The sequence below is a fragment of the Pantherophis guttatus genome, chromosome 5 (assembly GCF_059756535.1).
Source record: "Pantherophis guttatus breed Tessera chromosome 5, ASM5975653v1, whole genome shotgun sequence".
Taxonomy (NCBI): domain Eukaryota; kingdom Metazoa; phylum Chordata; class Lepidosauria; order Squamata; family Colubridae; genus Pantherophis; species Pantherophis guttatus.
This window is the reverse complement of record NC_142067.1, coordinates 10,241,641-10,266,219: the sequence shown is the minus strand read 5'-3', so window position 1 is coordinate 10,266,219 and position 24,579 is coordinate 10,241,641. Positions and strand designations below refer to the sequence as shown.

At 43.4% G+C, this 24,579-nt stretch overlaps 1 protein-coding gene across 2 annotated transcripts in view; it reads left to right on the top strand.

Annotated features, from left to right (window-relative positions):
* GRM5 (glutamate metabotropic receptor 5) overlaps nucleotides 1-24,579 on the top strand; it is a 307,982-nt gene that overhangs the window by 193,264 nt on the left and 90,139 nt on the right. For both annotated transcript variants that reach the window (XM_034407980.3, XM_034407913.3), the window contains exon 4: nucleotides 13,217-13,452. In XM_034407980.3, coding sequence (XP_034263871.2) covers nucleotides 13,217-13,452 — 236 coding nt within the window. The remainder of the gene's footprint in view (nucleotides 1-13,216; nucleotides 13,453-24,579) is intronic.

The following is a 24,579-nucleotide window of genomic DNA, read 5'->3' as shown; positions in this document are numbered from 1 at the left end:
TACAGCACTCTCTGAGTGGTTTACAATGTCAGCCTATTGCCCCCAACAATCTGGGTTCCCTCATTTTACCGACCTCGGAAGGATGGAAGGCTGAGTCCACCTTGAACCAGTCAAGATCGAACCAGGCTGTGGGCAGAGTTTGCCTGCAATACTGCATTCTAACCACTGCGCCACCAGAGTGATAATTACTTCATCACATAGATTCTGCCATTAGGTACTTATGGCCTGATGTCTTATGAACGTATATAAGTGGCAGAATTGATGCATGATGACATCATGGTGCAGATGTTGCTATTGGCCAACAGATGCTCATGCTTCCCAATTGTTTGGACTTCTGTGCATCAGCCAGCATGATTGTTACAGGAAGTGCTAGGAAGTGAAGCACACACACACACATACACACACATATACATATGCACACACACATACACACATATTGTATATATACATATATAGGTATATAACTATGTTCTGCCCTTCCTTTTTCTCTGAAAGTTCTCAATTGTACTATTGTCAGAGGTGGAATTCAGCCGGTTTGGACCGGTTCAGGTGAACCGGTAGCTCTGATGATCAGCTGGCCCTGCCCACCCGCCTCCACCCTATCCTGTCCTTTATTTCCTGCTTTCTAGCTCAACTCATTCATGCGGCACAGCTTATTTTCTTACCTCGCTGTTCTACTTACCATTGCTGACTTGGAAGGTAAGCAGCTGAGCTTCTAAATGCTCCATTTTCAGCACAAAGCGCGTGCTCACCAAACCAGTTGTTAAACCAGCAGCATTCCACCACTGACTATTGTTAATTCAAACTCAGATGATTAATTTAGTCCCATTATTTCCATTCCAGCATAAGGCCTTATGCTTCTGTTTATGATCAAATGAAAGAGAAACAAAGCAAAAAACCTACAGCCCGCAATGAGAAGCATAACGATTATACAGAAACTAAGAATGCACTGTAAGCTATATCCCATTGAGTTCAATAGTCCCAGATACAGTACATAACATGTTGCAGGCAAAGGACAGGGAGAGCCTGAGGGTGGAGTCAAATGAGTAATCAGCCTGGAGTCATTAAAGGTAAAAGTAAAGATTCCCTCGCACATATAGTCGTTCCCGACTCTAGGGGCCGGGTGCTCATCTCCGTTTCAAAACCGAAGAGCCAGCGCTGTCCAAAGACATCTCTGTGGTCATGTGGATGGCATGACTAAATGCCAAAGGGACACAGAACGCTGTTACCTTCCCACCAAAGATGGTCCCTATTTTTCTACTTGCATTTTTTACGTGCTTTCGAACTGCTAGGTTGGCAGAAGCTGAGACAAGTAATGGGAGCTCACCCTGTTACGCGGCACTAGGGTTTCGAACCGCTGAGCTGCCGACCTTTTGATCAACAAGCTCAGCATCTTAGCCGCTGAGCCGCTGCGTTATTATGTTTCCACAAATACTCTAAGTCCAACCCCTCTTGAATTCTGTTAACTCTTATCTAGGGCAAATTTAGCATTGACTGTTAGTTGACTAGATCCTTGTGTATAGGCATCAGTGATAAATCAACTTAACTGGAACTTAACATGTGGTCCTGAGTCTTTGCACCTGACACATATGGCAAATTGCATAGTTCATATTATTTATTTATTTATTTATTTATTTATTTATTTATTTATTTATTTATTTATTTATTTATTTTTAAATTTGTATACTGCCCTTCTCCCTGGGAACTCAGGGTGGTGAACAGCCAAATAAAAACATAAACTACAAACATTAAAATACAATTAAAAAGATATATATAAATTTGGCCCCATGATTAAAAACAATAACAGACAATTAAAAACATTTTAAAAAGTGTTAGGCCAGCCTGGCTTGCTGGAAAAAGAAGGTTTTAAGGGCACGGCGGAAGGCACCGAGGTCTTGGATTTTCCTTATCTCTGGGGGCAGCTGATTCCAGAGGGTAGGTGCCCCGACAGAGAAGGCCCTCCCCCTGGAGGTCGCCAGCCTACATTGTTTGGCTGATGGCACCTCGAGGAGGCCCTCTCTGTGGGAGTGCACAGGTCGATGGGAGGCTGTCGGTAGCAGCAGGCGGTCTCGAAGATAACTAGGTCCTGTGCCATGGAGTGCTTTAAAGGTGATAACCAACACCTTGAAGCGCACCCGGAAGACCACTGGGAGCCAGTGCAGCTCACGCAGGAGAGGTGTTGTATGGGAGCGCCATGTGGCTCCCATGACTACCCGCACGGCCACATTCTGGACCAGTTGGAGCCTCCGGGTGCTCTTCAAGGGGAGCCCCATGTAGAGAGTGTTGCAGTAGTCCAGGCGAGAGGTGACGAGGGCATGAGATATTACCTATCACAAGTGGTTATATTTTCACAGTACAGGAAAGTGACGATGATATAAAATACAAATAAAAATATAAAAGAAAGGAAGACCTTTATGTGTGATGAAGAAGCAGACCTCCATATTTTACATTGTGGGAGATACTGCTATTTGAATTTCGAGATTTCGAAACAAAGGTTCAACATTCTCTTTCTGTTTATGACCCTGTAAATCCCTTGTATCACCCCCTTCGGGGTGGAGGCAAGATGGAGTCAGGGTGGCTAAATGGAGCTGAGCATTTGCTGACTGGATGCCCTTCCTGACGCCTAGGCAGCGTTCACAGCAGATATTTTACTCTTTGCACCCAGATAGAGAAACATCTGCCACTGCCTAGGATCGAACTCACAGCCTCTTGATTGTGAGGCGAGTATCTCCACCTCTAAGCCACCGTGCCACTCAGGCAAGGATCCAACACTAATAGCCTGAAGATGTTGCACTTTTTTTCCTTGTAATTGTTGGACTTGATATTGATTTAATTATTGCATGGCTCTTTTAATTATATAAACACAAATAGATGGTTGGTTGGAAGCAACCCACTCAGGACATCGACATGGGAGAAACTTTAATTATTTGCCTCCACTGTAACTCTAATGCTTCACCAGTTCAGTTGAGTACAATGGGAAAAAAGTTCTCAATGTTACAATCATGAGCACCATTTTGATTTTTACAATATCACTGCCAGCAATTGTTATTAGGATTCTGTGGTTAACAATGTTAGTTCATTGTCATGATTTAATTCAATATTGCTTAGCTACCCTCAGCATTCCATTAAAAATCATATCTGTCTTGTCAGTCAATCCATTAATCTTTTAATCTATCAGCATTTTAATGAGCAAACGTCTTATCCAAAGGATCTATTGAAAATTCATATTGTTCCATTAGTGATTGTCTTCCATTTCCTTGCCTCTGCATCTGACATTTTCCACAATTAAAGCTGAGTTGCAATTGATTTTTTTCTCATTCTTTTTTTCCTTTTCCTTTTTAAAAATGCCCAAATGTTTATTTTTCTCCTCCTTATTCCCCTCCCAAAAGAAGCCTCTTGAGGCTCTCTATTTATTCTCCATCATCTTTTTCTGACAGATAGTCATTTTCTTCTACAATATCCCAGAATAATACTTTGTTTGTAGCCCAGGAGAGAATGGAAATGATTATATGTAAAACGATAAATAATAATAAAATGATCTTTTGCAATTGCTACACTAGCAACAGGGGGGGCAGCGGAAGTCAGTGGGAAAACAATTGATTTATGGCCACTTTAAATGATGAACCTCACTCCCAAGCAGCAACTGGAGAATTTCTCCTCTTCCTTTAAAAGAAAAAAAGACTAATGCAAAAGTTCGTTCGTTTTCTGCCCAAAAACAGAATGGACAATTTGGTGAGTCCATTTGTGTTCTGTTCAAGTGTAATTTCATGACACACAAGTGTCGCCTATGAATGAGTGTGATCGATTAGCAGTTAAAGGCCCTAGTTCAAGACCCAAGCACTGCATGATGGGGTGAGTTCCTGTTATTTGCTCCAGCTCCTGTCTACGTAGCAGTTCGAAAGCATGCAAATGCAAGTAGATAAATAGGTACCATTTTGGTGGGAAAGTAACAGTGTTCCATACTCCGCGGTGATAGTCATGCTAGTCACATGACTATGGAAGTGTCTTCAGAAAAAGCTGGCTCCCTCGGCTAAGAAACAGAGCTGAGCACTGCCCCCTAGAGTCAGACATGATTGGAGAGGGGAAACCTTTACCTTTTTAACCCAATCTGGGAACCATCAGATATGCTAAATCTTAGCTAGAATAGAATAGAATAGAATAGAATAGAATAGAATAGAATAGAATAGAATAGAATAGAATAGAATAGAATAGAATTCTTTATTGGCCAAGTGTGATTGGACACACAAACAATTTGTCTTAGGGGCATAGGCTCTCAGTGTACGTAAGGAGAATAAAATACATTCATCAAGAATAAAAAGTTACAACACTTAGTGATAGTCAAGGTTACTAATAAGCTATCAAATCGTACTAGGAAACAAATAAAATCAATATAAATTGAGATATATAAGCGACATGGTTATAGTAATAAATAGGAAGAGATAGATACTAGTAAGGAAGAGAAGAATAATAGTAATACAGTCTTAGTAAATTATTTGACAGTGTTGTGGGAATTAGTTGTTAAGCAGAGTGATGGCGTTCGGGAAAAAACTGTTCTTGTGTCTAGTTGTTCTGGTGTGCAGTGCCCTATAGCATCGTTTTGAGGATAGAAGTTCAAATTTATGTCCAGGACCTTAATTTTCCCATCCTAACTTTCCCAACACATCTTGAGGTTGCCAGATTGGGGCTAGGTTGCACTACTAGAAGTGTTGACTCTACCCACGTGGAGCCTCATTATGGTATGGTTGTGAACAGTGCTTGTGTTGAAATGCTATTTTTTTGTACTACAGTGATCCCCGGAAGAATCAGCGTACACAACTGGAACAAGCTGTAGTAATCATCCTCATCCTGGCCTTCACTCATCAACTCCATCTTCATCTTCATGGCCATCCTCATCATCAGTTTCTTACTTGCATTCTGTATAAGGTAGTCCTCCTTGATCCTGTCTATGCCAGTTGGGTTGTTCTAAAAATCACAATTTTCACCATCTTGAGTCATGCTCTTGCCAAGTATAGGGATCAGTATAGATTTTACAAATAGGCTCAGCTTATAGTTAAAACATTCAGATAGTGATCATGTTCCCATGAAGCACACCATCTAGTCATGCCTACTTATTCCAATGTTCACAAGAAGGTTGAGTCTTTGCTCAACAACAAAAACAAAAAATAGCTAGGATCCTAAACATTTTGTCTAGGTTAGGGGTCTGCAACCTTAAACACTCAAAGAGCCATTTGGACGCATTTCCCACATTAAAAAAAACACAGTGAGCCATAAAACCTGAGTGGGCATGGCCATTCATTTCCACCAGTCACATTACCCCCTAGCCACGCTTACCCAACTGGTCATTAGGGCAGAGAACCAGTTGTTAAAAAACACCGAGAAACCACAAAACCCTTTTAGTTTTAGTTTTATTCAATTTGTATACCGCCCTTCTCCTAGTGGACTCAGGGCAGTGCGCAGCCAGAATTAAAACACATAGCAATACAAAATTTAAAATTATTAAAAGAATTACATACTTTGGCCCAAATTAAAAACAATTCGAATTGAAACCCATTGACAGATTAAAAGCTAAAAAGCTAAAAAACTAAAAAAAAAGGGGGGGGGGTTCACGCCAGCCCTGCTTGATGGAAAAGATCTGATATCCTTCTTATCTCCGGGGGCAAATCGTTCCAGAGGGCAGGAGCTGCCACAGAGAAGGCCCTCCCCCTGGGGGTCACCAGCCGACATTGCCTGGCTGACGGCACCCTGAGGAGTCCCTCTCTGTGGGAGCGTACTGGTCGGTGGGAGGCTATCGGCGGCAGAAGGCGGTCCCACAAATACCCAGGTCCTATGACATGGAGCACTTTAAAGGTGGTAAGGTGAGATCTCTCTCTCCCTCCCTCCCTCTCCTCTCTCTCCCTCTCTCTCTCCCCTTCTCTCTGTATCTCTCTGACTCTGCCCCTGTTGCTTCTCCATCCCCTGCCCTCACCCTTAGCTTCTCAGATCAGGCTAGGAGTGACTGGGAGGAGAGAGCGAGGGGTGGAGCCAGCCAGTGGTGGGATCACCTGACAAGGAGCCACAGCAGAGGGCTCAAAGAACCGCATGCAGCTCCAGAGCCACAGGTTGCTGACACTCAGTCTAGGCACATAACCTTAGGAAACCTAGCTATGGTTGCAAGTTCTCCACATTACTTACAACAGGTTGTTTAGTGACCATTCAAAGTTAGAACCGCACTGGGAAATGTAACTTATGACCGTTTTTCACAGTTATGACCTTTGCAGCATCCCCATGACCATCTGATCCTAATTCAAATGCTTGGCAACTGGTTCATATTTATGATGGTTGCAATATCCCATCGTCACGCGATCACCTTTTATGATCTTCTGAAAAGCAAAGTCAATGGGGAAGCCAGATTCACTTAACAACTGGGTTACTAACTTATCAATGGCAGTGATTTACTTAACAACTGTGGCAAGAAAGAAGATCCAATGGGACAAAACTCACTTACCAAATGGCTCCCTTAATAGCAGAAATTTTGGGCTCAGTTGTGGTCATAAATCGGGGACTACCTGTATGCCAATTGAAAGGAGTTGTGATGTTGGTAGTGGCCAAAAGTGTCCTCTATGTTTTTCCATATCCATGAAATCCAAAATTCCCTCTAGCCGCTGCCTCCAGATAGACTTTGGAGTTGATAGTCCCAAAGGTGATCATTCAAGAGGCAACTGGACTTTCTGGGGGTTTTTTGAAGACCTTTTGCTTCTCAACCAAGAAGCTTCTTCAGCTCTGACTGGATGGTGGGGAATGGAAGGATTTATATTCCTTGCAGACAGCTGGTCATTTGCATCCCTTTAGAGAGTCGTTGAGGCCACTTGGAGGTTTATCTGTGTCCTCAACAGTGGTGGGTTCCTCCCGGTTCGGTCCGGTTCAGCCGAGCCGGTAGCGGTGACGATATGACATCACCGAACCAGTTCTCCCCCCCCGCCCTCCCACCCCCAACCCCCCCCACATTATTCTTACCTTTTATTTGGTCCCACCCCCAATCTATTGCTGCCTCCTGAGTCCCAGCTGATGACTAGAGGGAAAAAAACTGTTTAAACTCTTGCCGTGGGGCTTCAAAGGGCCACCCTACAGTTGATCAGTGTTAAAAGCAAACAAATGAGTTGGGTCGTAAGTGCGAGGATTGGTCGTAAGTGTGAGGACCTTCCAGAAATGACTCTGACCAGCTAGCCACGCCCACCTAGTCACATGACCTCCAAGCCACACTCACAAAATAAGCCACGCCCACAGAACCAGTAGTAAAAAATTTAGAACCCACCCCTGGTCCTCAGGTTCACCCGAGTAGTACAAATAGGTGTAAAACTTTTGAAAGGACTGTGATGTGAATAGGAGATAAATGGTGTCCTGTCTCTCTCTCTCTGTTGAGAGCGGGATGTTCAATCTTAAAATGGCCTCTTTGACCCCTCTTTCAAATCAGTGGTATGCAGCAAATGGATGGGTTGCACTACTCTAGTGACCCTGAGGACACAGATAAATGTCCAACTCAGGGGTTCTCAAACTACAGCCCACAGGCTGGATATGGCCCGCCGAAGCCATTAATCTGGCCCGTGCAGGACCACGAGGCTACTCTGCTCACATCGCTCCGCCAGCCCCCACCCTTCAGCCAAGTGCAGGATTTACCTTTGCGAGCCCCGTGGGCTGGAACTGGAAAGTAAGGCCAACATTTTTGGCTGGCAGAGTGCTACTGGAGGTGAGGGAGGCCAAAAACAGGCCAGAGAGAGAGAGAGAGAGAGAGAGAGAGAGAGAGAGAGAGAGAGAGAGAGAGAGAGAGAGAGAGAGAGAGAGAGAGCCTGGATAGCTCTGCAGACTAAAGCACTGTAATTTAACACCAGCTGTCTGCAATTAAAGTAAGTTTGAATCTCCCCAGGCTCAAGGTTGACTCAGCCTTCCATCCTTTCTAAGGTAGGTAAATTGAGGACCCAGTTTGTGGGGGCAATAAGCTGACTTTGTATAAAATATACAAAAGTATGAAGGCTTTTGCTTAGCACATTGTAAGCCGCCCTGAGTCTCCAGAGAAGGGCGACATATAAATCAAATTTAAAAAAGAGAGAGAGAGAGAGAGAGAGAGAAAGAAAGAAAGAGGCTTGCTGATTGTAAGCTCCTTGGGGCTGAGAAGAATTGCTGCAAAACTGAGTTTCCTGAAGTGGACCACTAGACTCCTAAACAACTTAAAAAACGATCTAGTAAAAAGAAAAGCCAACCAAAAGAGCAACATGCAAACAAAAGCAAATAAAATACCCCCAGGAGCAAAACAAATTAAAGTTTAATTTGTGTGTATTGTTCAATGGATTGCTAAATTGGCCAAGGCCACATAGTCACATGCCCACCTAGCCATGCCCCCCCAGTCACATGACCACCTAGCCCCACCAACCCAGCCGGTCCGGCCCCCCACAACAGTCTGAGGAACCGTGAATTAGCCCCCTGTTTAAAAAGTTTGGTCCAAGTGGCCTCAACTACTCTCCAAAAGGATGCAAATGACCAGCTGTCTGCAAGGAATATAAACCCTTCCATTCCCCACTATCCTATCAGAGCTGAAGAAGCTTCTTGGATGAGAAGCAAAACATCTTCAAAGAATAACAAGAAAGACCAATTGCCTCTTGAAAAAGCACCTTTGGGACAACCATGACCTGGATGAAAATCTCCATAGACGTTTGAAGCTGATGTAACTCATTTCCTGCCCTTGTTTTTACTGCCCCAATAAACTGTCAGAACTTTGGACAAATAGTTGCTCTGTTACATTATTTTCATCCTGCAATAAACCAGTTGCATCATTGGACGAAGTTGTCTTCCAGTAATTCCAGGATTTCTCACTGGTGGGTGAAGTAATCCCTCTTTCTTCATTTCGTCTTATTTGTGTGGGGGAATCAGCCAGGAATTTCAATGAAGGTTCGGCTGCAGAACTTTCAGCTGAAGCTCACGGAAAATTGAGCCGTACAGTAATTTATCCATAAAAAGGATTGCCTGTGCCAGGGAGGAAGTATATAAGAACAAATTGAAGGAACGGCTGCTAAACCAGACATGGGAACCAATCTTCTTTCTCTCATGTCTCCCTGCCTTTTTAGGATCCAGCTTTTGTGACAATTTGAGAAAAGACAGATTCCAGTGGTGAATAAGACCAAAGGCAGAAATATTTAAAGGGCATATTTTCTTTTTTTTTTTCCCCTTACACATTGTCTCTTCTCTTTCTTCTTTTCCCCCTATTACTCTCTCTCTCTCTAGCTCTCTTTTTCTGTCTTCCTTTTCTTTCCTTTCCTTTTATCTTTTCTTTTCTTTTTTCTTTTCTTTTCCTTTCCTTTCCTTTCCTTTCCTTTTTCCTTTCCTTTCCTTCCCTTCCCTTCCTTTTCCTTTTCCTTTTCCTTTTCCTTTTCCTTTTCCTTTTCCTTCCCCTTCCCTTCCTTTCCTCTCCTCTCCTCTCCTCCCCTTCCCCCTCCTTCCCTCCATCCCTCCTGCCTTCCTTCCTTTCATCATTCCTCTCTCTCTCTCTCTCTCTCTCTCTCTCTGTGTGTGTGTGTGTGTGTGTGTGTGTGTCTGTCTGTCTGTCTCTCTCTCTCTCTCTCTCTGTCTCTGACATGGTCTAGCTCTTGCTAATATTAATTCAAAGGTGATTTTCAACACAAAATGAAAAAAAAAACAATAAAAACACCCCAAAAGACATTTAAATTCAATAAAGAAATAAGACAATACTGATTCAGGTAAACCATACTAAAAGCTATAATTTCCAGTGCTTTAAGTGTGGCCTAAACATCTTCAACCAGTAACTGAATGACGGCCAGATGGGCTGGACATTTTGGAAATTGTAATTTCCATACATCTGAAAACTGTAGGTGTGGAGAAGATGGGAGATAATATGGTCAAGGAAGAAGAGTGTATTTTTGGAGAGACAATTCCATAACTAAAGTGCCCCACCCTTTCCCTTTGCTGAATAATCTTCAGGTTCAGACAGGTTATTACAGGAGACAGTCCTTAAAAATAACTTAAAACACCTTTTCGGCACCAAGTGCCCAAACCGGAACATGTGTGTATGTGCGTGCACTGGAGCACCAGAAACCTGACCACCTGTCTGGCATGCATGCATGCCTGTATTTTGGCTGTTTTTCGGTCCATTTTCAGGCCGTTTTTTGCGCCGGTTTTTGGGCTGTTTTTTGAAAAACAGCATGAAAAAGTAGCTGAAAATAGCCTGAAAAACAGCCCAAAAATGTCCTGAAAAACAGCCATTTTCCGAGCCATTTTCAAGCCGTTTTCCTCTCCGGCACCCGCCAAGCCCAGCTGGCTGTGCATACCGGAAACCAGAAGAGCAGCTGGGGACAGAGAGGGCTCTGCGTGCCATAGGTTCGCCATCACGGACTTAAAACATGCAAAATGAGCCTTGGTAGTGCAGTGGTCTAAGGCACCCTGTTATTAAGCTGGTTATTAAGACCAGCTGCCTGCAATTACTGCAGGTTCAAATCTCGCCAAGGCTCAAGGTTGACTCAGCCTTCCATCCTTTCTAAGGTAGGTAAATTGAGGACCCAGTTGTGTGGGCAATAAGCTGACTTTGTATAAAATATACAAAAGGATGAAGGCTATTGCTGAGCACATTGTAAGCCGCCCTGAGTCTCCGGAGAAGGGCGGCATATAAATCAAATAATAAAAAAAAAATATTATAGTACGAAACCAAAACTTTGAATTTGGCTCTAAAGTGAATCAATAACCAAGGGTTTTATGTTAAAAATAGGGGCGTGACTTTGAAGGAAGTATATTGTTGGTCATTCAGCAAAACCACACTAGCTAAAATTCCAGTTCCTGTGGGATACATTGGGCTGCCCCGGGCAACCTAGCCTGGAAATGAAATATCTGCAAGAAAAAAAAAAAAAAAAGCTTGCCAAGAACCCAACAATTCAACCTGAGCTACATGTATTCTCCGCTACTAAAAAGTTTGAGCTTCCAAATAGGTTTTTAAGAGCATCTTAATCTGCAAATTTATAATATTCCAAGAAATTATCTCACAGATTATTTCATCAATCTACAAGCTCGTGTGAGTTATAGCAACATGAGTTTCATATTAGGAAAAAGAGAACCTAGGCAAATTCAGAAGACACGTGAAACAGCGGTGAAATGCTGCTGGTTCAGACCGGTTCGTTTGAACCGGTAATAAAAAATGCTACCGGTTCGCCCAAACCGGTATTTCCGACGATCAGCTGAGCAACGATCAGCTGTGACGTGCAATTTATATTAGCTAGAATCGTCAGATTTCCTGATTTCATGGCTCAGCGGATTCCCCCCCCCTTACTGTTCTACTTACCTTTGCAGACTCGGAAGGCTTCAAAATGTTCGTTTTTTAGTACTGCGTGGGCGTGCCTCAGGCTCACATGTGTGCGAAGAGCACATGCATGCGCAAAGCACGCACTCAGTAGCAGACTCACAGAACTGGTAGTAGATTTCAGAGGATTTCACCGCTGATGCGAAACCATTTTTAAAACAGACTTTTTGTGAAAATATATCAGGGTACCACTGACATTTCAAGGTGGCTTCAGTCAATTCCATAGCAAAGGTTCAACATTTCATATATATATTTAACTAGTATAATGGGTCCACATTCCCAGAAGTTAAAACAAAAAAACAAACAACCAATGGGTGGCACCAGATCAAAAATTTAAAACAAACCTCATAACCTCGTAAGCAATTACAGCAAAAATGTTGAGTGACCCTGGAATTAAACTCCTACAAAATATTAAATTGTACAATCATAATGCTTAATCTCATGAGAAATCATAATCAGCATTCTGGGAACCATCCAGAACTAATAAATTAACAAATCTGTCTTATGAATTAGCTCCTGTTCCTTATAAGAATACTCTTCTAGCCTTCATTTCAAATTATTAATTTAATTCATTCTAGGCGTGTTGCCTTAATAATTGGAATAATTGCTGAGAAGTATGGGGCCTCAGGGAGTATGTATGTCTGACACAGGTTCCAAACAATTCTAGATAGGTCCAAATTTTCAGTCTGATGCTTTCCACCTGATACTTCTAGTTGTGTTGTGGCCCGCCACCAGCCTCCGGAGCTGGCAGCAGAGTCGGATAGTGAGGAGATTGGGGAGGAACATGGGCCAGTCCTAAGAGCTAGGGAAAGCTTGGACAAGGGCTCTCCATCGGAGGCAGAGAGGGAGCTAAACAGCAGTGAGGCAGAGGAACAGCTGGAGCCTGTTCCCAGTGTGCGCATGCGCAGAGCTGCCAGAAGACAAGCACAACTAAGAAAGCAGGGTCGACTTGGGAGTAAAGCCAACCTTGAAGGTGATTGGCCCCTCCCATAGGAAACAAAAGAGGAGCAAACAGGGAGTGGGCTTTTGCAGGAAACAATTCAGTCGGTCGGTCGTTTCAAGAGTGGAAAGTTCTGTCCGTGACTCTAAGAGACTCAATGCCAATTTTTTGCCTTACACTGCATTTGGAAACTAGTTATCTGGCAGCTTTCCAAGCGAGATAAGGGTTGTGCTGATAAATATTCCTCTTAAAGACTGTTTGCCAAGCCTTGCTGACTGTGAATGAAAGGAATTCACAGTCGTGTAAATAAAAGGGGTTTTGCCGGGACCAAGACTCTGCTTCATGCTTTTTAAGGAAGCCTAGGTCAGAACAGGTTGATCTAATTTGGCTGGTGACTCTTCCTCTGAATTGGAATATGAGCTGCTATCCAGGAGAAGAGGCCAAAACTCAACTCACTTCCAATGAAGACATAAACAATTTAAACCTGAAGGAACCCTAAGCATGCACTTAGGCCAGGGGTCGGCAACCTTAAATACTCAAAGAGCCACAAAGGTCCTAACCGGAATCCCCCGTTCAATTCTGGAGCCGACCGGAAGTCCGCTTCCCCCATCTTAGTCTCCTCCTAGCGTGGCATCCTTTTTCCTCTGCCTGTCCTAACCAAAAGCCCTATCAATTGTGGAGCTGACCAGCAACAGGAAGCCACAGCAGAAGGATAAAAGAGCCACATGCGGCTCCAGAGCAGCAGGTTGCTGACCCCTGACTTAGGCATAAGAAGAATGGAATGAGTCTTCTGTGCCTTCGTCTGCTCCATAGCCTTGGTTAACTTCAGATCCCCTGGTTATTGCCAAGAATATATTCCAGTAATTCCCTTTCATGGTTCAAAGGAGCCTTCTCCATACTAAAACATTTATCCTTTTATTATTATTTTTTTAAAATCTCTGCAGTGATGGCTGGGCCGACAGGTATGATGTGACGGATGGCTACCAACGTGAAGCTGCTGGTGGAATAACAATCAAGCTCCAGTCTCCAGGTGTGAAATGGTTTGATGATTATTACCTGAAGCTTCAGCCAGAAACCAACCAGCGAAATCCATGGTTTCAGGAATTTTGGCAGCACCGGTTCCAGTGCCGCCTGAAGGGGTCCCCTCAGGAGAACCCCAAATTCAACAAGACCTGCACCAGTAAGTCGTCTGACTCTTACAGCTTTATGTAACTGAAAGCCAATCCGTTGTCCAGTTGTGGTCCAAATGGTTCGTTATATCCAGGTCTAATTTATTATTTCTAATTTATATTAGAAAAAGAGCTTATCTCATAGCATTCAATCTGAGTCGGTCATTGGGACCAGAGATTTAATCTTCTAAGCTTTTGGATTCATGATGGGGCCCATCCAGGGATGGGTTCTACTTACCTTTACTACTGGTTTGCAACGGGATTGCGCTTCTGCGCATGCGCAGATATCACTGATGACAACATCTGGGGCAGTAGGCGGGGCCTCCTGCCAGTTTTACTACCGGTTCTTGCGAACTGGTTCGAGCTGGGGGCAACCCACCACTGGGCCTATCCTGAGGGAACTGGGCTGTTCTGTGTGTAGTATTTACATTATGTGGTGCCTGGTTGTGTATGGCTTTTGGTTGTTAACTGGGATCTTGATAGTTTACAATTGTTGGAAGAAATGTTCATCTGGGTTCAATTCCAAGTGGGGAGAAAGACACTGGAAACATGGAGACTGCTTGGAAAGATGGTGTGAAGTGGGATTAGTTCTAACTGTCTGTGAAGTTTCCGAAAGATGCCCTAATTAATTCATGAGCCATGAGCCGAACTTCAAAAGAAATACAGTCATTTATTAGAAGCACCATTTCGGCAATATTCGGATGCAGTTAAACTAATCCCACGTAGATTTACGTTCCCCTATGACCCTGTCTCTCCCCTCCTCCCTGGCCATGTCATAAATCACATTCTCCAATTAACCACTTTGGCTGGCTGTGAAATCCAACACCCTCCTTCTGATTGCGGTCAGGAAGAATGTATGGAATGTAACTTCAGTTAGGGAAATCAATCAGCTCTATCAGTTCTCCCTCCCTCCTGCTCATGGCAACTTGAAAGCTTTGCAAGTTGACAGATGGTTTAATGGTGAACAGGACCACATGGGTTTTAGGTTCTAGATAGCTGAACACATGGAGGAGAGAGAGATATATATTTATACCCTCTCTTAGGCCTTGCCTTTGAGCTTCCTGTTTCTGTGCAAGAAATGTATCCTATTGGCTGTCAGACTCCCAGGGGGCGGATGGTCTTAGCTAACTTTGTAGGCAGTCTGTGTCCCAGGCTTGGTTGAATCTTGCTGGGTGATGCAATGAAGGGCAATTTCCTATTGTGGCTGAATGGCTTTGCCCTGAAGGATAATCCCATCATCCTGGGGTTGAGGTCTTTTGTTTTGTAGATAGACTGGCCCAGTCTTTTGTCTGTAGATAAGTTGGCATCAAAATATCTGCTGGGGGCAGGGAGCTGGGGTCTTTTGGTTCTGTTTCCTTTAAGATTTTTATTTCTCTTTTAGGGGAAATATTCTGCCTTTTTAATATTTCTTAGAATATTTCATTCTTCTAGGAGTGGGGTGGGTGCTAACTTTCTACACTATTAAGTCATTGGTTATTGTTTCCTGTGCTGCCACATACTTGGGTACTTAAGAGCCAACAATATGGCAGCACAAAGAAACAACAACGAATGACTTAATAGGCAGCCATCAACACCCCAATTAACAACTAAAAGCCACTCACAACCAGGCACTGCATAAATACTACACAAATCAACCTAGTGCACACACATTGTGGAGAGAGTGAAGTTCTCTGTAAATGGGCTCCCGCATGAGCCCAAAATCTTGAAAGACTAAACCTGTTGTCCCAGTGGACTGACTCAGATTGAATCCTGCAAATTTATTCTGGGACACGCGTACATTTGCCTTCATGCGAAAGAGCTTTTCTTGGATGAACACAATGGTCCTGCTTTTAAATCGTTTCTGTTGCAATGAGTTACAGAAGATGGAAGTGACCATTTCAAATTACGATTGATAGATTAAGTAAGATTGCTTATTCTATTTGGTTGGTTCATTTCAGGGGTGGGCTTCTGGGGGTTCGGCGGGGTTCGGGCTATCCTCTAGCCAAGGATCGCCAGAGTTCAGTGAATCCCAAATGCCACCCCTGGCTGGCCACACCCACCACGCCCCTCCCTTCCCCGCCCCACCCTTCCCTGTCCCTTCCCTCCAAGGAGTCTCCACACAGTCCTTTCATCATTCCAGGTAAGAGCAGGGGCTGCGCGGAGGGTCTGGGAGCACAAAAACCGGGCCTACCGGAGGTTCTGGAAGTCCAGAAATGGGCCTGTTTCCAGCCTCCAGAGGGCTCTTGAGCCCGGGGGAAGCAGTTTTCGCCCTCCCGGAGGCTTGAGGAAAGCCTCTGGAGCCTGGGAAGGGCGAAAAACGCCCCCCCCCCCCACCGTAGTGGAGGCGGCCAACTAGGCCACACCCACAATGGCTACGGCCAGCCAGCAACGGGGCAGCGAACCTGTTGCTAAAGGATCTGAAGCCCATTCCTGGTTCATTTCCTAAGTCAATTCAAGGTGTGTTCATGAAAAATACCCAAAATCTGTAGAACTGTTCTTGTGTTTAAACCTACAGATTCTGTAGTTACCTAGAGCGTTTGTGATAAATGCTGTGTCAGATTGTATTGCGTTACTGGACAACCTGTGACCCTCTGGGTCTTCCCTCTCAGAGATATTTCCTTACCTAAACAGAAAAATAGAACGGCCATTTTATTAAAGGAGAAAGAAGTGTAGCAAAAGAAATACAGATGTTTTTCATTTCACAAAGGACATTTTGGATGACAATATTTGGGGTTGAGGTGCCATTCTTTAGGAATACTGTAATGTTTTCATTTCTTTTTTTCCTTGGCTTAAAGCAATATGCAGCTGACTGTGTTGGGATATTAATTTCTCCAGAGAAATCAGCACATTTTCCATGGGTTGTCCTCAGCGGTTAAATCCACTTACCTTTGTTACTGGTTCGGGAATGGGAGCGTGTGCACACACGCACATGTGCTATGTGCGTGCCTCTTCTGCGCATGCACAGAAGGTCAAAAACGGGACGTAATGATGTCCCGGCGGGTGGTCGGAGCATCTCACCTCCGGCGCTACCGGTTCACACGAGCCAGATATATCCAGCTGGATTTCACCGCTGGTTGTCCTTGTGCTTTGGGTATAGTGAGAACAAATATTGTTTTACTGTCTTTTAAATTGTTTAATTGTTATAAGCCACCCAGAGCAGGAGTGGTATTCACTTACCATCGCTACCGGTTCGCAAATGTGAGCGCATGCAGGACCTTCCGCACATGTGCAGAGCGTCACAAACGGGATGTGATGATGTACGGGCGGGTGGGTGGAGCCTCCCACCACCGCCGCTACCAGTTCGCCCGAATTGGATAGACCTGGCTGAATACCACCACTGACCCAGAGTTGCTTGATTGAATTGGGTGGCAAGAATGAATGAATGAATGAGGAAGTATGCTGAAGAGATACAGCTTCACTTTCTGATAAATTGAGTGTAATTCTTGGAATCATGACAATATCTTTTTTTTAACACATCAATGTTTGAATCTCACACTATGAGATTCTTATGGAGTTCTTCTCATATGTGTTCTATTGAACAGTCTTGGAAGATCCAAGTTCCTCATTAAAATAATGGGAGATCCTATCTTCAATTCCAGTTTATGTGTGGTGACAATCCAGGAAATTCAATTCGATCAAGGAAGTCTGTTGGAAAATATGTTAGCCCCTCCACATCATTTCATTGATGGGAGTAGCCAAGATAGAAGCAGTTCTTTTAATTTAAATTGTACACATAATTTCATGTTTATTATGGGTGTTAATACCATAGCTGGCAAGATTTTGACCAGACACTCAGGCTGCCATTCAGTTGCTAACTATTGTTTCATTCCTTCTGCGTTGTTTTTTTAAATAAATATTTTATAATATTTATATTATAAAATAATATAATTTTTTTTTATAATAATTCACCGAGAACTTCTGTTAGAAATATATTTATGCATGGGACAACCCAATATAAAATGGACGTCTTTGGGCAATGTCAAAGCATCAACCATTGGGTTTCACAATTTCCTAACAGAGTTATGGAGTCATAAAATTCAGTACCAATTGAAGGATTTAAAAAAATGCCATAAATCTCATGTGTTTGTCTTATCTTGCAAGATTTCAAGAGAAAAGGCCTCAATTTCTAGCATTCTCATCTTAGATGACAGCATTTGGAGACTTGCAAGATTTTGGTAGAGAGACAGTTTTATGTAAGTAGGCAGGGAGGCAGATGGGAAGGGGAAGGGGGATGGGGAGGTGAGAGCAGAAGAAGCAAGAAAAGGAAGGAAGGAAGGAAGGAAGGAAGGAAGGAAGGAAGGAAGGAAGGAAGGAAGGAAGGAAGGAAGGGAGGGAGGGAGAGGACAGGAGAGGAAGGGAAAGGAAAGGAAAGGAAAGGAAAGGAAAGGAAAGGAAAGGAAAGGAAAGGAAAGGAAAGGAAAGGAAAGGAAAGGAAAGGAAAGGAAAGGAAAGGAAAGGAGATAGATTTAATGTTTGGCACACTTGAGAAGATTGACCTTTTTTCTAGCCCTTTGAAATATTTAAATTAGAAACAGAATATCCCTATAGCACAAGGGGCAATCTTTGATCAAATCCTAAGCCATTAATTCTTCAATCTATATTATCGTTCCTTGTTATTCAATTGTCATGGGCTGACCACTTTAACAAAATACGCAGAAGTGAAGTCCCAATAAACCTCGCCCGGTTTTTATCAGGTAACTTTTGTGAATTCACTTAATCCAAGGTTTGTCTACAGAGAACATAATCAACAAGGAACTAGCCCAGTAAGACAGCTCAAACCCTAACAGATCAAGATTCATCCCACCTTTGAAAGGAATCTAAAAGAACGCTATTTATCCTCAAAAAGGCTGATTATTATGATTATACACGTCAGAGTTGCTGGAGCGACTCCAATTGCGGTTAAATGACTAGTGTAATTAATTGCACAGTGCATGCACACTTAATTTTGAGGATGAATACTTTGAGAAAGTTTTGCATATTGCAACATAATCTGCTGCTCAGCATTTCACTTAATTTCAATTAAGATGCATTCTGTGGGCCATCCTTTTTCAAAGCTATTGTGCTTATTATTTTTAATTAGAAAGAGGCGCTAGTTGAGTAAGATACTACGTCTGTTTCCTTTGCATCCCCCTCTTGTTGGTGCTTTTTACTGCTATGTAAGTATTCATGTCTTTCTGTATGTATTTAATGGATTTATTCAGACTCCCGCACAAATTGGCATAGGATGGAATACAATCGGGGTGGGCTGCTGGAGGTTCGCAGAGGTTTGAGAGAACATCTAGCTAAGATTCTCTGAAGTTCAGAGAACCCCAAATCCCACTCCTGGCTGGCCCTGCCCTGCCCTCCCCTCCCAGGAGTCCCCACGCGGCCTGTTTTGGATGCAGGTAAGTGCAGGGCATGCATAGAGGCTCAAGGAGTGTGAGAAATGGGCCTATCAGAAGTTCAGGGGGGCCTCTGGAGCCTGGGGAGGCCATTTCTGCCTTCCCAGAGGCTCGAGAAAAGCCTCCGGAGCCTGGGGAGGGCAAAAATGCCCCTCCCCTCACCATGGTGCAGGAGGCTGACTAGTCCACATCCACCATGGCCATGCCAACCCAGCAACCGGGCAGAGAACCCCTTGCTAAAATTTCTGGAGCCCACCCCTGAATACAATTTTTTTTAAAAAAAAATCTAAACTTCCGCGTTACTGGGGACTAACACAGATGAGGCGTGGCAATCCGCTATGCCATGCGAATCAGCTGAGGGGATAAAGGTAAGTAAAGCACGCAGGGGAAGGCGGGCGGGCCCACTGATTGTCAGAGCGAACCAGTTCGCTCCCAGATGATTGTTGGAGCTACCGGTACGTCCGAACCAGTCCGAACCGGATGAATCCCACCCCTGCCTTAGGGACAGCCCTGGCTTGGATGATTGAGAATCTCCATAGATTTCTGAGAAAAAGGTTGATCTTTAAGGCTTTAAGAAAAGCAGGCTGGATTCCTGATTCTTCAGCGATAGGTATTTTTTAAGTTGTTTAGCCAAGGAATAAAAAGACGTTTTGCAGCACGGAATGCAGGAATAGAGTCAAGGGCCACCACCATGGGGGTTTCATATCCTACTCTTCTTGTCTCTTGCAGCTTCTTCTACCTTCACTCTAACCCATGAAGGAGGAACAATTATACACTGCTCAAAAAAATAAAGGGAACACAAGCAGAAGACATCCGAGATCTGAATGAATGAAATAGCCTTATTAAATACTTTGTTCGTTACATACAGTAGTTTTGTGTTCCCTTTAGTTTGTTTGAGCAGTGTATAAACTACTGTATGTAAAGAACAAAGTATTTAATAAGGCTATTTCATTCATTCAGATCTCGCATGTCTTCTGCTTGTGTTCCCTTTATTTTTTTGAGCAGTATACAATTAATATAATATAATATAATATAATATAATATAATATAATATAATATAATATAATATAATATAATATAATATAATATAATATAATATAATATAATATAATAATATAATATAATATAATATAATATAATATAATAATATAACATAATAATATAATATAATATAATATAATATAATATAATATAATATAATATAATATAATATAATATAATATAATATAATATAATATAATAATATAATATAATATAATATAATAATATAATATAATATAATATAATATAATATAATATAATATAATATAATATAATATAATATAATATAATATAATATAATATAATATAATATAATATAATATAATATAATATAATATAATATAATAGAGTTGGAAAGGATCTTCAAGGTCTTCTAATCCAACCCCCTGCTTGGATTAGGCAGGAAACCCTACACCACTTCAGACAAATAGTTATCCAACATCTTAAAAACTTCCAGTGTTGGAGCATTCACAGCTTCTGGAGGCAAATTGTTCCACTGATTAATTTTCTCTCAGGAAATTTCTCCTTAGTTCTGGATTGCTTCTCTCCTTGATTAGTTTCCACCCATTGTTTCTTGTCCTGCCCTCAGGTGCTTTGGGGAATAGTTGACTCCCTCTTCTTTGTGGCAGCACCTGAGATATTGGAACACTGCTATCATGTCTCCCCTAGTCCTTCTTTTCATTAAACTAGACATACCCAGTTCCTGCAACCGTTCTTCGTATGTCTTAGCCTCCAGTCCCCTAATCATCTTTGTTGCTGAGGATGGGCTCTAGCACGAGTCCAAAAGTTTGGAAGACAAAACCTCTGGTCCCAGTGACCGACCCAGATTAGCTCCTGTAACATTATCCTGGGGCACATATATTTGCCTTCATTCATTAGTTTTTCTATTTTTTATTTTATCCTTCTTGGCAAATGAAAATAAATATTTTTTTAAAAAGAAAAAGGAGGAGGAGGAGAAATTGAAAGCTAGTGTGGTATAGTGGTTGGGTAAATGAGGCTCCCGCCCCATTATTGTGACATAAAGAGGCCTCCCAGAATATAATCTTAACTTCAGGGGACAACTCAACTTCTTGTTTTTGTAAATGATGAAAAGGAAAAACCGGATGGGGTGAGTGCATGGCACAACATAGGCAGTGATGGAATGCTGCCGGTTTAACCACCGGTTCGGTGAGTGCGCGCTTAGCCATGTGCACGTGCTGAAAATGGAGCATTTAGAAGCTCAGCTGCTTGCCTTCCAAGTCAGCAACGGTAAGTAGAACAGCGAGGGGGTGGGGGAAATCAGCTGTGCCAGGCAATTGAGATGAGCTACAAAGCAGGAAATAAAGGACAGGATAGAGCGGGGGCGGGTGGGCGGGGACAACTGATCATCGGCACTACCGGTTCGCCTGAACCGGTCTGAACCAGCTGAATACCACCTCTGAACATAGGCGATCAAACCCAACAGGACAAGATTCAGTGATCCATCTAAATTTGAAAGACAAAGGTCACTCTTTTGAAGACAGCAAAGTCCACATTTTGGATAGAGAGATCGTTGGTTTGAAAGAGGGGGTCAAAGAGGCCGTTTATGTTAACACTGAGTAGCCCTCTCTCAACAGAGGGAGGGGGATAACACGCCACCTATCTCCAGTCTACACCGCAGCAATTCCAAGAAGATTCCACAATCAATTGCTCTCTGATTCAGGTGATCCTGAGGCCAAGCAAGTGCTAACAATCAGATGACTGCAAAGAAATACAATCCTTCCATTCTCCCACCCCAAACCGGGCAGAACCTATGCTTCCTTCCTTCTGTAGGAAGTTAGCACCCACTCCTCTCCTAGGAAAATGAGATATTTTAGGAAATATTAAAAGGGCAAAATATTTCCCCTAAAAGAGAGTCAGAAACTCAGCACCCCCGCCCCACCTTTATCAATGGGCCATTAAGGCCTGGGCCAATCTATGCTACATAACAAAGATCTACCTCCTTCAAGCAGAGCCATAGTAGAAATTGCCCAAAATGCTTTCATTACATCATCACCCAGCAAGGCTCAACCAAGCCTAGGACCCAGGCAACCTACAAAGTTACCCCTGCATGGCCCCACGGAGTCTGACAACCAATCAGAATACCAGCTCAAATTCAAAAGCCCAGAGAGGTATAAAACTCAGGCATCTCAGCATCTCTCCCCTTTTTTTTCTCTTCGCCCATGATCTTCAAGGCATGTGATCCTGTTCCACCATTAAAAGCATCCTTCCAAGCAGCCACCGTGTTTCCACTGTCTTTCTCCCCACTTGGAACTGAACCCAGAAGGACATTTCTTCCAACATTCCCCCCACCCCCAGCATCCAATCTCAACCATCAGTACCTATCCTTCCATCCATCCCCCTGGGATCACAACGGATGAAGATTCGTAGATGAGAAACCAAACAGTTTGTTCTTCTTCCTCAAGGAAAATCAAAGCCCTTGTTGCCTTTTGAAAAAAAAGCACCTTTGAGACAACTGTGACCTGGATGACTGAGAATCTCTGCAGACTGGTGGGAAGAAGTAACTCTAACTTTGTGGTTCTGTACTTTTTTTAAAAAAAAATTGCTGAGTGATGAGCAGCAAGTAAGATCCTTGCTGCATTTTGTCCTAACGCTTCAGCTCCCGAAGGGAGTACAGCGGCATGGAACCTTGCAATATTTGGAAAGCTTCTATAGAAATGTTAATAATCCTGATTTAAATTGCCAGGTTTTACACCGATGCCATGGCGACTGCTTTTTTTTGCTCAAGCTGGTTTCCCATTACAGAGCCACCGCAAATACACACCCAGCCATTGATAATGCGTGAGTCTGAAAAAGTACCGCGGCAAAGTCATTCTTTCTAGTCTTTCACAAAATGCACCAATAATGGGCCTCCTTCCTTCCTCCCTTCCTACCCACACCCCTTCTGTTCTTTTCTTCAAAAGCTGCTTGGGTGAACAATATGCCCTTCTGCAAACAGCTCCGAACAGAACAAAGGCTCTGTGTGCTGCAGAAATTTTGCCTTTCCCCAGAATAAAAGAACGAGGCAGATCCCGTGTGAATTTATCCAAACTGAGAGCAAACATGCAAACAATAGTTTCAGTGCCTCCCTTGTCATGCACCTCGCCGTTTCCAGTTTCCTCAAATGGCCTTCCCCCCCCCCTTTTTTTTTTCTTTCTTTTCTTGGTACTGTACTGTGGCAGAGTCCTTAACTGCCTCTTAGCATAAGTGGATGATGCCATTTGAACTTGTGAAAAAGGCCACCGTTGAATCACAGGAATTATATAGAATTACCTCCGGCAAGATCTGATGTTGACTTCAAACTGGATGGCTTCCCCCCCCCCCAAAAAAAGATGATGTATATATATTTTTGTTAGCTGTAAAAGGAAACCAGGATGCCAAAGAACATCAAAGCTGACACCAGCCGGAGTGTAGAAAAAACTCAAAGAAGTAGTGCAAGATTGGAAGATAACAGAATAACAGAGTTGGAAGGGACCTTGGAGGTCTTCTAGTCCAACCCCCTGCACACCCAGGAGGCCCTATACCAGGGGTCTTCAAACTACAGTCCGCGGGCCACATACGGCCTGCCAAAGCCGTTAATCTGGCCTGCGCAGGACCATGAGGCTGCCCTGCCAACATCGCCCTGCCTACCGGCTGGCCCCCACCCGATTTCTGTAGGCCGCTGAGGCCAAACACGGGATGTGCAGAGGCCTCTGAAGGCCAAAAATGGGCCAGTTTTTTGCCTCCCCAGCCTCCAGAGAGAGAGGGAGAGAGAGAGAGAGAAAGAAAGACACACAAAAAAAAAAACAACCCAGAAGTCCCTCATACGCACCCCAAGGCAGCCGCATCTCTTCACTAACCTGCTTTCCACCCTCAGAAGGATAACCAATTAAAGTTTAATTTGTGTGTATTGTTTGGACTGCTAAATTGGCCATGCCTACTCAATCACATGACCAACTAGCCACGCCCACCCAGTTGGTCCGACCCCCACACAGTCTGAGGGACCATGAATTGGCCCCCTGTTTAAAAAGTTTGAGGACCCCTGCCCTATAGCATTCCAGACAAGTGACTGTCCAGTCTCTTTTTAAAAGCATCCAATGTTGGAGCACCCACAAATTCTGAAGGCAAGCCATTCTCACTATCAGTAAATTCTTCTTTAGTTCTAGGTTGCTTCTCTCCTTGATTAGTTTCTATCCATTCTTTCTCATCTTGCCTTCTGGTGCTTTGGAAAATAGGTTGAAACCCACCCACCCCCTCGTCTTTGGGGCAGTCCCTCAAATATTGGAATACTGCTATCATGTTACTCCTAATCCTTGTTTTACTAATGTTGTGGCTCCGTTACCTGAGCCTGTGTCATCGGCAGGAGAGGACTCCGAGAGTGAAGGAGTGGAGTTGGCAAGGCCTCCCTCTCCAGGACCCTCCTCTCTGGCAATGCCTTCGGTGTCTGCCGAAGGGCAAGAGATAGGCCCGGGGCCAAGCACGTCCACACAGCCACAGGTGGACAGTAATGAGGGAGATGAGTCTTGGCTGGATCCTTGGCAGCGTCGCAGAGATAAGCATGCGCAACAGAAGAAGAGGCGTGCCAGAGATTAAGCTGAGTCACTGGACCACAACCCACAGGGTATAAAAGGGGGTGAGGTAGCCATTCAGACTCTGTGATGGACAAAACTAACTACTATCGAGTCACATTGCATCTTTGGAAACAACATTATCTGCCTTGGATTTAATTATGGACTGGACAATTCTTGAACTGTGTGTATC